Genomic DNA, 12,662 nt, shown 5'->3' with positions numbered 1-12,662 from the left:
GAATTTAGCTATGCTCCAGTGATTGTTAGCCTCAAAGCCAGATCTGCCATCTCTCCAAAGCAAAAGAAAACAAATAAACCTCCAAAAAACCAGACAGCTTCTCAAGGTCATTTAAGACGAGTGATGATATCATGAGATGAGATCTGTTGTGTAATTTCTTCTTCAGGCTTCCGTACCCTCTAGCAGCAAGTCATCTAGTGACCTGGTTGATCTGTTGTTTGATGGGTCTAGCCAGCCAGTTTCAACAGGTAGGCGCGTTTTGATTTTTATTTTCTTAATGCATATTTTGTACCGATTCTGAGGATAAGCTTCTTTGTTGTTATCTATATAAAGTAGTAGAAAAATTGAGAAATGAATGCTCAGAAAATTTATAGAGCGGCCTGGAACCTTTTGTAGCAAGGTAGTGTATGTGCTATTGCACAGGACTAATAAATGTTAGCAGCACAAAGATTAAATGCCAGGTCAGTCTGTCAGAAACTGTGTTTGTAATGCAGTTATTTATAATTAACTCTAAAAGCAAGTGCAAGCCATTCAAATTCAGGCATTTCCCATAGTGCAGTTCAAAGGCTATGCAGCGGGAGATGGATGATCTTCATATAACCTGGCATCTAAAGTATATGGCAAACTTGTTTCTTTTTATCTTATTTTGTCTTGGCACTTGGTTGATCCCAGCCCTAATACCAAAATGAAATTGCTACCTAAAGGTAAAATGATTGTTCTAAAACACATCCCTTTGCTCTCTAAATATGCAGTTGAATTTTAAGTCCGTTAACCTTTGTATGGGCTTACCCTTATGCTCTCAAAATGCAGCTTCCCTTTAGGAGTGTGTTAAATTCCAGTGCATTGCATACAGGATTGATAGAGGAGTTCAGGGGTTTGGTCATTTGCTTTTCAAAACCTAAAACTTTAAAGACTTACTGTTGTGCTTACAGGTTCTTAATAGCAACAGTTTTGATTGTGGCTAGCATGGAATAGAAAAGGGATTTCCATGCTGCTGTGGTCTAATGGCACAGTTGGGAGTGAGGTAACTGTGGGCAGAGTTTTAGTTTAGAGTTCACTTTGAATAGCAAATAAAATCCAAGCATGTGCTTTTTCATAGATAGAAACCTCTCACGTAACTTCTCTCCATTCCAAATAAACAAATTCTCTTGCATGGTGTCACTCACATTGGTAGAAGTGTGTGTGTATCTTGGGGATGACAGACACTCAGCTCCAGTCTTTGTTTTAAAGACAATGTAAAATCACCAAAAAATGGCAGTCCAGAGTGGCTGGAGGTCCACATGTGTGGCAGTGTGGTTGTTTTCATGCATCTGTAAAGACTACTCTGACTTCTCTCTGAAGTTACGCCACTTCTGGGTGTACTGTAGTGGGAACCCCTGTAATACGTCACAGTAGGTATCTTTATTAGAATGTATAAGCAAAGCCAGTATTACAAACGCTCTGTGCGACACAGTTCCTTTCATCACTAGGCTACCAAAACGCTACCTCTGTAAGTATAAAATACACCAAAACTCTATTGATGGGGAGAGAAATTGTCACGGTAATTTAGTCTCAAAGATGTGTCTCAATCTTATCTTTCTTATTTCTGGTAGATCTTTAAAACTTTGTTCACTTTTATCTTTAGTAAAGTAGATAAAGTTTACATGTCTGTTCTGAAATATGTGTTAATTCTAAATGGTTAAGAAACAAAATTCATTTCGTGCACCTGTTCTTTCATGCACAAATGCCCCCAAATTTAAGGAACAAATTTTTTTTCATTATTTTCTATTTTAGTAACTCCATATACAAAGGTGTTCACTGTATATTGGAGTTACCACAGTTCCATGGAATTTTAAGAGCCTGGATCAGAACCACTACCCCAAATCAATACTGAAGCTTCTCCTATCCAATTATTGTGGGAAAAGAGATTAAAGCATTTTTTGGTTTATTTAAATACATATGAGTATGTTTTTATTTTTGTGTATAAAAACAAAATCACGTGGAGAATAGATGTTTCCACTTCAAAGTGAGCCTTCTCACACTTGAAACAGAACTATGGCAGCTTCCATATTACAGTGTATTTTAATCTTTCATCAGTTTGGTTCTTTGCTGTAGTAAGCCTTTTTTCTTTTTGCCTTTTTTCTTCTTTTTTCCAAAGCAGCATTTAGAAATGGTGTTGAGAAGAGACATATTACCAGCTGGTCCTGCTAAATAACCTCTTTGCTGACCTGGGAAGGCAGATGGAAAGGGTTCATTTGTAGTGACAGATCTCGCATGGGAATCTTTGAGGATAGCTCATGTTGAGAAGATTAGCACTGTCCTTCACGTGCAGGTCACTTGTTATGACCACTGTTCCTTGCAGCACAGGGTGTGGGAACATTCCCAGTGTCAGGCAAGGCACAGGGAAAGGGTCAGATGCAGCCTTTGATCTGTCTTGTGAAGCAACTGGCAGGGAAGTCATGTGAATTCAGGGAACTCAGAATTTGCTTATCTATGTATTTTCAGGTGCTGAGATGTGGAATAAGGTTGGTGAGGCTTGGGGGGGTTACACATTACTACAGAAACACAGTTTGTACATGAGGGGGGCGGTTGGTTGCCATAAAGGAACAGTCAGTTTGAGAAGGCATAGAATCCGTGATTAGACCTGCTGGAAGGAATTTTTTGTTGTTACTGGAGATGAGGTTCTTTAATCTTAGCTGGTGATACCTTTCTTTAGAGTGTTACTGCATTCAGCTTAAGCTCTGCCAACTCTCTGTGAAACTGTTTCATTTGAAAACAGGCAATAGAGGTGGAGGAAAAGTTGACTTGACTGAAAATGTTAAGGAGTTATTTTGGGTTTGAACCCAGTTCTGTTGTTAGAAGTAAATTAATCTCCAGATACTTTATCAAACAGCCCAGGGATAATAGGTGTAGCATGAGAGCACTGGTTTTGGGTTTTTTTTGAGGATGTGGTTGACAGTATGTTATCTGTCTTACTCTCTTTCCCTATAAACTCAAACCACTAACCTGTTCTGAACTCTGTAAGGACACATGTAATGAAGAAAATTATGTCAAAATGTTTGTTGCAGTAGGCAGAGTAAACATGATCTGGACAGGTTTTTTAGCTTGATCTTTCACTGGCTTATCTTACCCTTTTTCATTCTTAGGTTGCAGTCAGTATAAAACTTGTATATAAACCTATTTAAGATGCTTATTAGACCAGTTCAGAACTTGTATTGAAGTAATTTCTTAACTTTGTGTGAAATCTTCCTCCCTCTTGAAAAGGAGGTAAAAGGATTTCAGTAGTGCTATATTTTGAAAAGTCAGAGAGACCATCCTTGCATTCCCTTCTCACGTTTGATATCATATGCTACATGCTCGGCAAGTAAAGATATTTCCCCTTGGAAGAACAGTTGCCTTCCTGGCAATGTCTACAGTAAAGTAACATTAAAAAGAAATACAAGTACACATGTATTAGAAAGTGAATGGTTCCTTTTATTACTGCTAGCCATTTATTAAAAAGGAGATGGTTCTAGTTTAATTAACCCAGTTGAGAGTAGCAGATGGGGCAGAATGTCTTGCAGCGATAAGACAATTCAGAAATGGCACCAGATGTTGGAAGCTGTCCCTGGTGGTGTTTGAGTGCAGCACAGATGTTCCAGTCCCACCTGGCTAGTTTCTAAGCACTGCAGGCTAAGCAGCTGTGATGTAACCTATATAATGTATGCATAACACTAAAAGCAAAATAATTGAACTGCTGCAGCTTCTTCTAAGGGTGGGACTGCTTGGAGGTGAAATCTTTGAGGACAAACGATTAAGGTCAGCTTAGCTTTCTCTGGTCAGTGGAATACTTATTTAAAAGCAGTATCAACAATAATCAGATTATTTTTCTTTGTAAACTTTGTGTGTGTGTTTAAAAAAAAAAAACAAACCAGCTTTCCAATATAGTTCTTAAATCTTTCTTCTGTTTTTATACCTTGGCTGTATTTTTAGTGAAAAATTGTTACTGTGCTGTATCCAGAAGTTAATAATTTATATGCTGTATATAAATGTCTGGTTGAAAAACTTAATGTTTCTGCTGTAGAAAGGAAGCAAACTTATAAAAAATGAACACAAATGCAAGCTCTGTCCTTGAAATCCCAATTCAAGATCATTGCAGAATCATTCATGCTTTAAGTAACACAAAAACTAAATATAAGGCGACATGTGATTTTTCATAGCAAGCATAATAAATTAACTTTTATACAATAAGAATGTTTGGCTTTTATATATTATGCTTCCCAAGTTTTAATTTTACAAACTGCCAAACTAGTAGCATCCCTCAGTATTTAAAAACTTGTTAGCCTTCTTAATATTTCTAAATGCATTTTAAAACGTAAAAACTTGCGTCTTTTAGTTCTTCCCTAGGAAAACAAAATTCCAAGATCTGCAAAGCAGTTGGAAATAATCCAGTTTATTGTTGCTCAGGCTTGTATAAGTATAGTATGGTGATGAACAGGAAAAACAGTGCCGACTTAAGGAGTAGAATCAATAAGTCCATTTTACTGAATACAGAGCAGCTTTTAATCGTAAATCCTGCATGTAGTTGTTGCAATGGATCTTTGCACAATCCTGTAACAGCATTTGCCTTCCTTCTGTTGCTAGGTGGATCAACTGACCCATTTGGAGGATTTGCTGATTTTAGTTCAGCTGCTGCTTCAGCAAGTTTCCCATCATCACAAGGTAGGATTAATTTACAGATTGAGATGCTGTTTAAGGGCAGGAAGAGGGGAAGAGATGCCACATGGCATTATTGAAAGTTACTTCCCTTTCCAGGGCAGACTGTGTTCATGTACCATGAGTGCTGTATTTGAGTAAGGAAGACACCTGTTGTCTGGCACAGCACACGTCTCATTGGACCTGAAACTTTTCATGAATTTTACTAAAGAAAAATGTTAGTAGGAGTTAAAAATACATCACTGTTCATCTAGTAATATAATAGAAGCATATAATACAACTTAAAGCATACCTCTGAGTCTAGTTTTGAAATGCACTGAAATATGATATTACTTTTGGAGTGGAAAAGTAAAATCTGAAATAAACAAGTGTGGGTCTGAATGCTAGCTGAAGAGCACTCAATAACCAATTGAATAAAGAGCCTAGCACATCCCAGTTTTGCAGTCGTGGGCAAGGAGCTATATTAATTTGAGTTCTACAGCAATGAATGCTTCAAGGTGACAGTATTTGTGTTTCAAAAATGATTGGAAAATTGGCTGTAGTGATAGGACCATTCACGTTAATAATCATCATAGTCTTCCCAGTGTTTTATGTAAGGTTATTCAGCTATTATATTTGCAATAAAAAGCAGTCATTTTTCTAATACTTCAACTAACAGTTTGCAAGTTTTTCAGATACAGGTAGTTATTAATTATTTTTTAAAAGTTAGCTGATCTGGTGGGATTAAAAGACTTGCTTCATGTGCTTGATAGTCTGGTTTGCTTGCTTGTGATAATGCTGCGAACTGGAATGTTGTTAGAAGGGTTTTATGCTGTTTTTTTATAGTTACTGGACATTGCAGAGGGTCCAGATCAGTCTTAAGAATTTTAATGTTATGGGCAGGACAGTAAATTAAATGGGTGAATTGAACAAAACCAAAAGATGGGATTATGTTCAGTGGAGAATAGCAGCCCACCTTGTGCTAGAAAAAGAAGAGTCCCTGAAGATCTCCTCGGCAACCTTCCTTTTGGTGGTGTGTTTTTGGAAGCTTACAGCGCTACCCAGACAGAACAGTGCTGCAGACAAGCACGGAGTAGAGGGAGCTGGCTGGCTATCTTTTGTGCAGTTAATTTGGGTAGTAGTGGTATTGGTGACTGGGGGTTCTCAGCCAGGGTGCAGGATTAAGTCCAAAATATGAAAAGAGTAGCAAAAAGGTTGATCAGCAAATCGACCTGTGAGTCAGCTTTTAGTCAGCGTGTTTGTATCTCCTCCTCTGTTTTGCTGTGTTAGGAGAGCTGTACTGGGCATCGATTAGTTCATATACCTTTAATTTGCTTGGCAGGAAAGAACTGCTCTAATTTTTTCACAGGCTTTCTTATTCAAAACCAAGTTGTTTTGCAAACAGAAAACCTCCTACTATGCAAATAATTTCTGTGTTAATACAGTCTAAACTGATACAATCCTTTATCTGCATTAACATGATTAATCTATTCCAATCACCATTATGCAAGGGACAAGGAGTCCTGTGAAATGATTAATCATTCCTGAACAGCATAAGCCCCTCTAGAAATCTTTTCCTTCTTGATTAATCATCTTTGAAGTTGTACTGAAGGGGCAAAATGTGATCCCTTTTACCCCCGCTTCCATTATTGGTGCTCAGTGCACAGGTCTGAACATAGAAGGAGCACACTCAGCATTTACTTATCTATCAGGAATATTTAAAGTAGGTTTTAATTTTTAATATGTGATACTAATTGAAACATTCTAATATAGCCCCTCTTTGTGAGGGAGATCAAAGCAAACGTTCCAGTAAGGCCCTAAGCTAATGGATATTAGTCCAGTTTCGTGCACTGAAGTTATTGGCAATACTTGGATTTTGTGAACAGATTTACTCTCCTTCTATTCGTTAAATTCTAATGTATTGGAAAAGTTAAAAAAATGAATAAATGTTGAAGGTGTATATTGATGAATATTTACATGAAGTGTAAAAGACTACTGTAGTTACCTTTTGAGTGGGTAGAACACGGTTGTAGAAAATTGCTATGGATGGCCAGCATAGAAGTAGCCGTCGTATAGGTTAGGAAGTGGAAACTGGCACCGCATTCATCTGCTTCAGTGTTTGAGTCTTCATTCACTCATCTAAAGAAATTCAAGGGATGATTTAACTGTTCGTTAGAACTCAAAGTACATTTCATATGGTAATGATGCTGCTTGTGATTTAGCTAAAGTACCAAAAGTATATCAGTGACATAATCAAAAAGCTGACCTGTACAATGGCCCAGACTTGGAACACGATTCACTGTGTAGCAATGAGAGCTGTTTAAATGGTGTCGCTTTATTTTTAGCATCTCATATAGATGCTTTTGTAAGCTTTTCTTCCCCTATCACTCCTGCGAAGTAACCCTTTTCTTGTTAATAGAAAGGGAGATAACATCTCCTCCCATTTGACTCAAAGGTTACAACATACTCTCAGTTCACTGGTTTGTGTCTCTGGACATCTGTGATCCTGAAATAGGTACCCTTGCAGTTGTCTGCAAACCGCTTATACTGTTAGTCTCTTCACAGTAAGATACAGAGAGAGCTGTAAGTTGCTGTTTTACTTTATATGTTTGTCTACAAAAACCCTGGTATATTGAAATGAAACAAAGATTAAGCGGTGAACTAAGAATTCAGCAAAGCTTCTGCTGAGAGAATCGCTAGATCCAAGACTGAATTTCTGCTTCAAGGCAAAGCATTTAGGTCAGGATTCAAATATAAAAAACGTAATGTGTTTTACATGAGTGCTTCATGGGATGGGAAGAAATTATTTCATACCACCTCAAATAAGAATTTTCCTGGCAACCTGCTTCCAAAGTTCTGGGTTTCATTCTCTGCAGCAGTGTTCAATACAAAGATCTATTAATTGTATATAACCAAATTCTGAAGTAGTCGTCTTTGTTTTATTGTGATGGAATTTGATTTATCAAGCAGCTCATTCCTGATAACTTTTCTCTTGGCAAATACCAGAGTGCTGAAATAGGAAGTGGATAAATTATCAAAGTTCCAGGTGGTGTTTTGACTAGAGCCTCCAATCTACCCCCCTAAGTTATCTTTTGAGTTGTATTTCAACTAAAGAAAACCTGTCCCTACTTGTCCTGCATCCACAGGTGACATGTTATCAAACATCCTTCTACTTTCTGTGCATAGATGTTCCATATTTCCTTTGCTACCTTGTAAAAATTGTTGGAATATTCATGAGAGGGAATGATGTCCAGATGGAGGTTCTACCTGCAGATGTTAATCTGGACGGACACAGATCAGCTCTCATTTGTTTCAGTTCATAGAGTGTGGCATTTGCTCAGTGTCTTTCTCTTAAGTCTTCTGCCTTTCTTCTCTCTGTCTTCCTTTTTCTCACACTGTCACCTTCAGGTACAGCAACAAGTGGAAATGGTGACTTTGGTGACTGGAGTGCCTTCAACCAAGCTTCTCCTTGTCCCAGTGCTTCATCTGGCGAGCTCTTCAGCAGCACGGCACAGCAGCCAGCTATAGAGCTCTTCAGCTCACAGCCATCTTCTGGACAGCCTCCAACTGCTTCAAATTCTACTGATCTTTTTGATTTGATGGGCCCCTCTCAGACAACCATGACCTCTTCACAAAGTATGAATTTCTCTATGATGAGCTCCAATGCTGTGGGCATCAGTTTACCCATGTCAAGGTCACAGGTATGCTGCTATTTGTACAGTTTGCTAATGACCTTCCTTAATTAAATCTTTTGCCTTCTCTTTAATCACAACAGTGAAAATTAATCTGTTCCATTCCTGGAACCCATACCTAGTCACTCAGACATGATCAGCATTTTGTAAGAAAGTTTTGTCCAAAAATGTTTGAGTAGCCTCCTAAAAAGAAGGTGTCAAATGTTCTTGAAAAGCCTCCTTTTATAAGTTAGTGTTCTCTGAGATGGTCTTCATTGTTCTGTGCTTTGTTGGGGAAGACCAAGTTGGTATTTTAAACCTTAAAGCCAGCCTCCAGAGAATGTTACAGGTTTCCAGCCTTAAGTAGATGGAGGGGACGACTGGTCTGTTCGCCAAAACACGGAAGGTGCCTGCTTCAGTGGAGAGTGTTTTTGGAAACCATAACAGGTCAGCGTGGTGTTAGGAGGCAAAAACCAGTATGTTTGAGTCAGATCTTGACTGCAGATGATTACTGTCATTCCACATATTGATATGAGAGCTTGATGCTAGCTTAAAAAAATACTCTTTTAACCCACTAATGGTGTAACAGCACATGGCAACACCGTTTTGGAAGCGCTGAAGTTCATAGCTTAAAAATCTCATTGGCTTTTTGTTGTCTTCTGTGGAAAAATTAACACTTACTGTTTAGTCCTGATTCTTACTGGTGATTTTTTTTCAAGCGGATCCCAACATACTTTTCTTTTTTAGCCACTGCAAAGCATGAACACTATGATGCCGAAGCCTAACCCTCTTTATAATGCAAGCACAGAGATGGTCCAGAAGAATGCAAGCAAAACTCTACCCTCAACTTGGTCAGATCCCAGTGTAAATATCAGTTTGGACAATTTAGTACCTGGGATGCAGCCTTCCAAACCCCAGCAGCCATCACTTAATACCATGATGCAGCAACAAAGTAAGTGATTATTGCACTGTTTTGCATGTGTGCTGAGTCCTGTGTGTGTTCGCTAGGTTGTCCTTGAGCTGGTGTATTCTGTCAATTACTGTTTTCCTACATTTAGTCATAACTGTTTCTTAAAATACTGTGATGGTTCTGACAAGTGGTATTTTCTAAATGGAGACTGACATACTAGGAGACTGTGTGCATGTTTTCACTGTAGTTTGCGCCATTGTTGTACCTTGATTTCAGGCTTCCTAATCTCTAGCACTTCTCTAGAATATGCATAGTAGCTTGTATTGTTATGAAATGCATTTGAAATGTTTATAAACGTTTTCTGAGTCTTCACATAGAAACAGGGAAATGAGCAAAATAGCTATGGTTTTGGCCATCATATATTTGCTCATGGCAGTTACCACATCAGTTTCTTAAAGTGCATGAGCACTTTCAGCATCACATTCTGATTAACGATTTTTGCATCCTGTTCTCTTCTTTGCAGATATGCAACAACCGATGAATGTCATGACTCAAAACTTTGCAGCAGTGAACCTCAATCCTCAGCCCAACATGATGCCTGTTCGACCCCAGACAAGCCCACTGATGGGAGGGCCCGTTCCTGCAGGGATGGGAATGCCCAGTGTGATGTCAGGTACGATGGGAATGACCTCCGTGGGACCCATGCATATGATCAACCAGGGAATGATGGGATTAAGCGTGAACATGGGAGTACCGGCTACAGGAATAGGTTTGACAGGCACAATAGGAATGGGGTTACCCAGTATCCCTATGACCTCTCTGACTCCTGGGACTGTGCAACCCAAGCAAGATGCCTTTGCAAATTTTGCCAATTTTAGCAAATAAAGATTGTAAAATAAATAAATAAAATGAAATAAGAATAAAATCAATGGGCAGAGTGAATGAAGGATTTTTAGCTGCACAAATATAGCTGGGAACGGGATGGAAAACACTGATCAATACTTTTTTTTTTTTTCTTCTTTATCAGTTAAAGTGTCTACATAAAGAACCAAAAGCTATTTTCTAAGTGTTGAAATAACTAGTGTTCAAATTCTGGAGAGGTGAAAGGTTCTTCGAAGGAATGTGTTAGATGATTTTGCAAAATAATTTGTATTGAGACCATAAAAAACCTTTCCTACATAGAAGAACCAATTTTAACTTTGAGACTTGATGGAAGACTGGAATTGGGGGTTGGGTAAAAATGTTTGAATCTAATTTTATACTTTTCTTTTTTCTTGAAGAGCTTGACTTTCTTTTTCCCTCCTCTCCCTGATCGCTTTGTCATAATTGGATCATTCCTTTTACTACCGCTGAGTCCACAATTGAAGTCACTCAAGTACTATGATCAGTTTTTTATAAGAATATATATTTTTGTCCAAAAATGGCTTACATATGTGATTATGGCTAATTCAAAGGGACCTGGAATGTATATATACTTTTGCTAATGTTCCAGCCACACTGCTATATTACCCAAATTTTTATTGTAAAAATCCTCTCAGCGATTTGGTGAACAACGGATTTTTGGAGTCTTAACATGCTTCTAATGTTATAACTGATATCCTGTGCAAGTCTGGGAGAAGCTTTTTCCAAGACTGCTGGAAGGTTTCCTTTCAGAAAACTCCAGAAAATGCACTTCCTTGCAATTCTTTTACAGTGGCACTTGGCATCCTTTGTACCACCAGTATCCCTATGGAGCCACTGGTCTAGGGCATTGGCAGCAGTCAAAAAGCAAAAATAATTACTTTTTGCATCGTTACAAAAAAATAACATGAATTACACTTAAGTTGTATAAATCTATAACCCTGCCTAATCCAACAGCATTGGATCTTAGCTTTTATACAACACTTGGTGATTCTTTTGTGTAAATATGGCATTAGCAGCTGTGGAATCCAATAGAGGAGTAAAAAAATATATATATTAATAAAGGAAACCTGTAGCAGTCAAAGATTTTACTGATTTACTGAAAACAAAAGAATGAATTGAAGTTTTTGAGGTTTTTGTTTTTCCTTCTGTAATTCTGCATTTAAGTTCACATGAATCATGATTCTAGAATCTGGAATACAAAGGCATTGTTATATTCACAAGCTGGGAATATTGTTAAGAATAAGCACTATACTATAGGTATGAAATTTATTGCCTCCCTTTTCTTATGTTGGATTTCTTTTTTATTATTAAATTGATAAAACTTTGTTTCCATTGTATTCATAATGTTCTGTTATACATAACATTAAAATGTTCATTAAAATCAATGTTGGGCTGCTTTTCCTTTCATTTCATTTGACGTTTATGAGAGCATTTGGGAAAAAAAATAATTATAATTTGGGCAAAGTAATTTTTATAAATAATTTAAAATTGTTTAATGACTTCTTATCTGAAGCCTTTCCTATCTGGCTCTACTGTTAGGAATTAAAAATGAAGCAGGCAAGATATCCTGACCCGCTCCAGCCTTGCTAATGCTCCATCTACAACATTTCTAATTAGGCAGAAATTCATGTACTTCAGCTAAGTGGTAATGAAAAGTGATTCATTTGCTGAATAAGAGATGAGAGTGAGTGTAATTAGCTGACTGCGGTTTTTAATCTTTCAACAATTCAATGTGTTTAAATTAGTTTCAAAGAATAGGAGCTTTCAAGTGTTGTTACATCAAAGTAATCAAGGCAGGCTTTAACGGCTGAGTAGGGCGATCGCTCTGGTTCCTGTTCTGAAACCTTTAAACTTATTTGGAATAATCATCTTCGAAACCTCTTGTTCTAACAGATGGGAAGCCTCAAACTGGTTCAATACATGTAAAATTGTGGTGGGAAGAAAGCTGGTTCCTAGGGTGGTAGATGGGTGGCAAGGAAAACGAAACCTGTAATCAGTGTTGCGCTCTCAGTCGCGCTGAAGGGTGCAGTGCTTCTCGGTAGTCTTTAGAAGGTTTTCTGAGGAGCAGATATTCATAATGCTGGCCTTTTAAAGTAAGTCCAGCTGCTTAAATAATCAGCTTGCAGTTGAAAGATCATGTCCTTGTTTAGGTTGCTCACATCTCTTCAGAGGGAACCCGTGATTTAGCTTCTAATCAAGAGATTAATTATCATGAAGCATATTTGTCAGGGGTTAGAATAATTCCAGTGGAAAACATATGGTCAGTTCAGAGTGGATCTCTGTGATTGCGGCCGTTATATCTTAGCCAAGGGAACAGAGGCTTACGGAGCAGTTGTGGTACCGCACTGATTCATTGCCCCTGCCATACATTGTTCATCCCACAGATCAATATCCTAATTATGAGGAAGGTTGTACGGAATGTGAAAATAAGTTTTTTCAGCCAGCCAGGATGTCTGCAGGTAGATGAGAACTAAGTCCTTTGAACCAAAACAAACATCAGAAAAGAAAACCAAGAAAGATTCTTC

The 12,662-nt window shown here is 37.9% G+C and overlaps 1 protein-coding gene across 2 annotated transcripts in view; it reads left to right on the top strand.

Moving 5' to 3' along the window:
• Window positions 1-11,522, top strand: part of CLINT1 (clathrin interactor 1) — a 52,593-nt gene extending 41,071 nt beyond the window's left edge. For both annotated transcript variants that reach the window (XM_040603363.1, XM_040603364.1), the window contains 5 exons: window positions 167-248; window positions 4,603-4,680; window positions 8,062-8,354; window positions 9,072-9,276; window positions 9,758-11,522. In XM_040603363.1, the coding sequence (XP_040459297.1) occupies window positions 167-248; window positions 4,603-4,680; window positions 8,062-8,354; window positions 9,072-9,276; window positions 9,758-10,119 (1,020 nt within the window). In that variant the 3' untranslated portion in view covers window positions 10,120-11,522. The remainder of the gene's footprint in view (window positions 1-166; window positions 249-4,602; window positions 4,681-8,061; window positions 8,355-9,071; window positions 9,277-9,757) is intronic.
• The last annotated feature ends 1,140 nt before the right edge of the window (window positions 11,523-12,662 follow it).

This window comes from Falco naumanni, chromosome 8 (assembly GCF_017639655.2).
Source record: "Falco naumanni isolate bFalNau1 chromosome 8, bFalNau1.pat, whole genome shotgun sequence".
NCBI lineage: Eukaryota > Metazoa > Chordata > Aves > Falconiformes > Falconidae > Falco > Falco naumanni.
The sequence above is the reverse complement of the archived record's forward strand: the minus strand, read 5'-3'. Positions and strand labels throughout refer to the sequence as shown.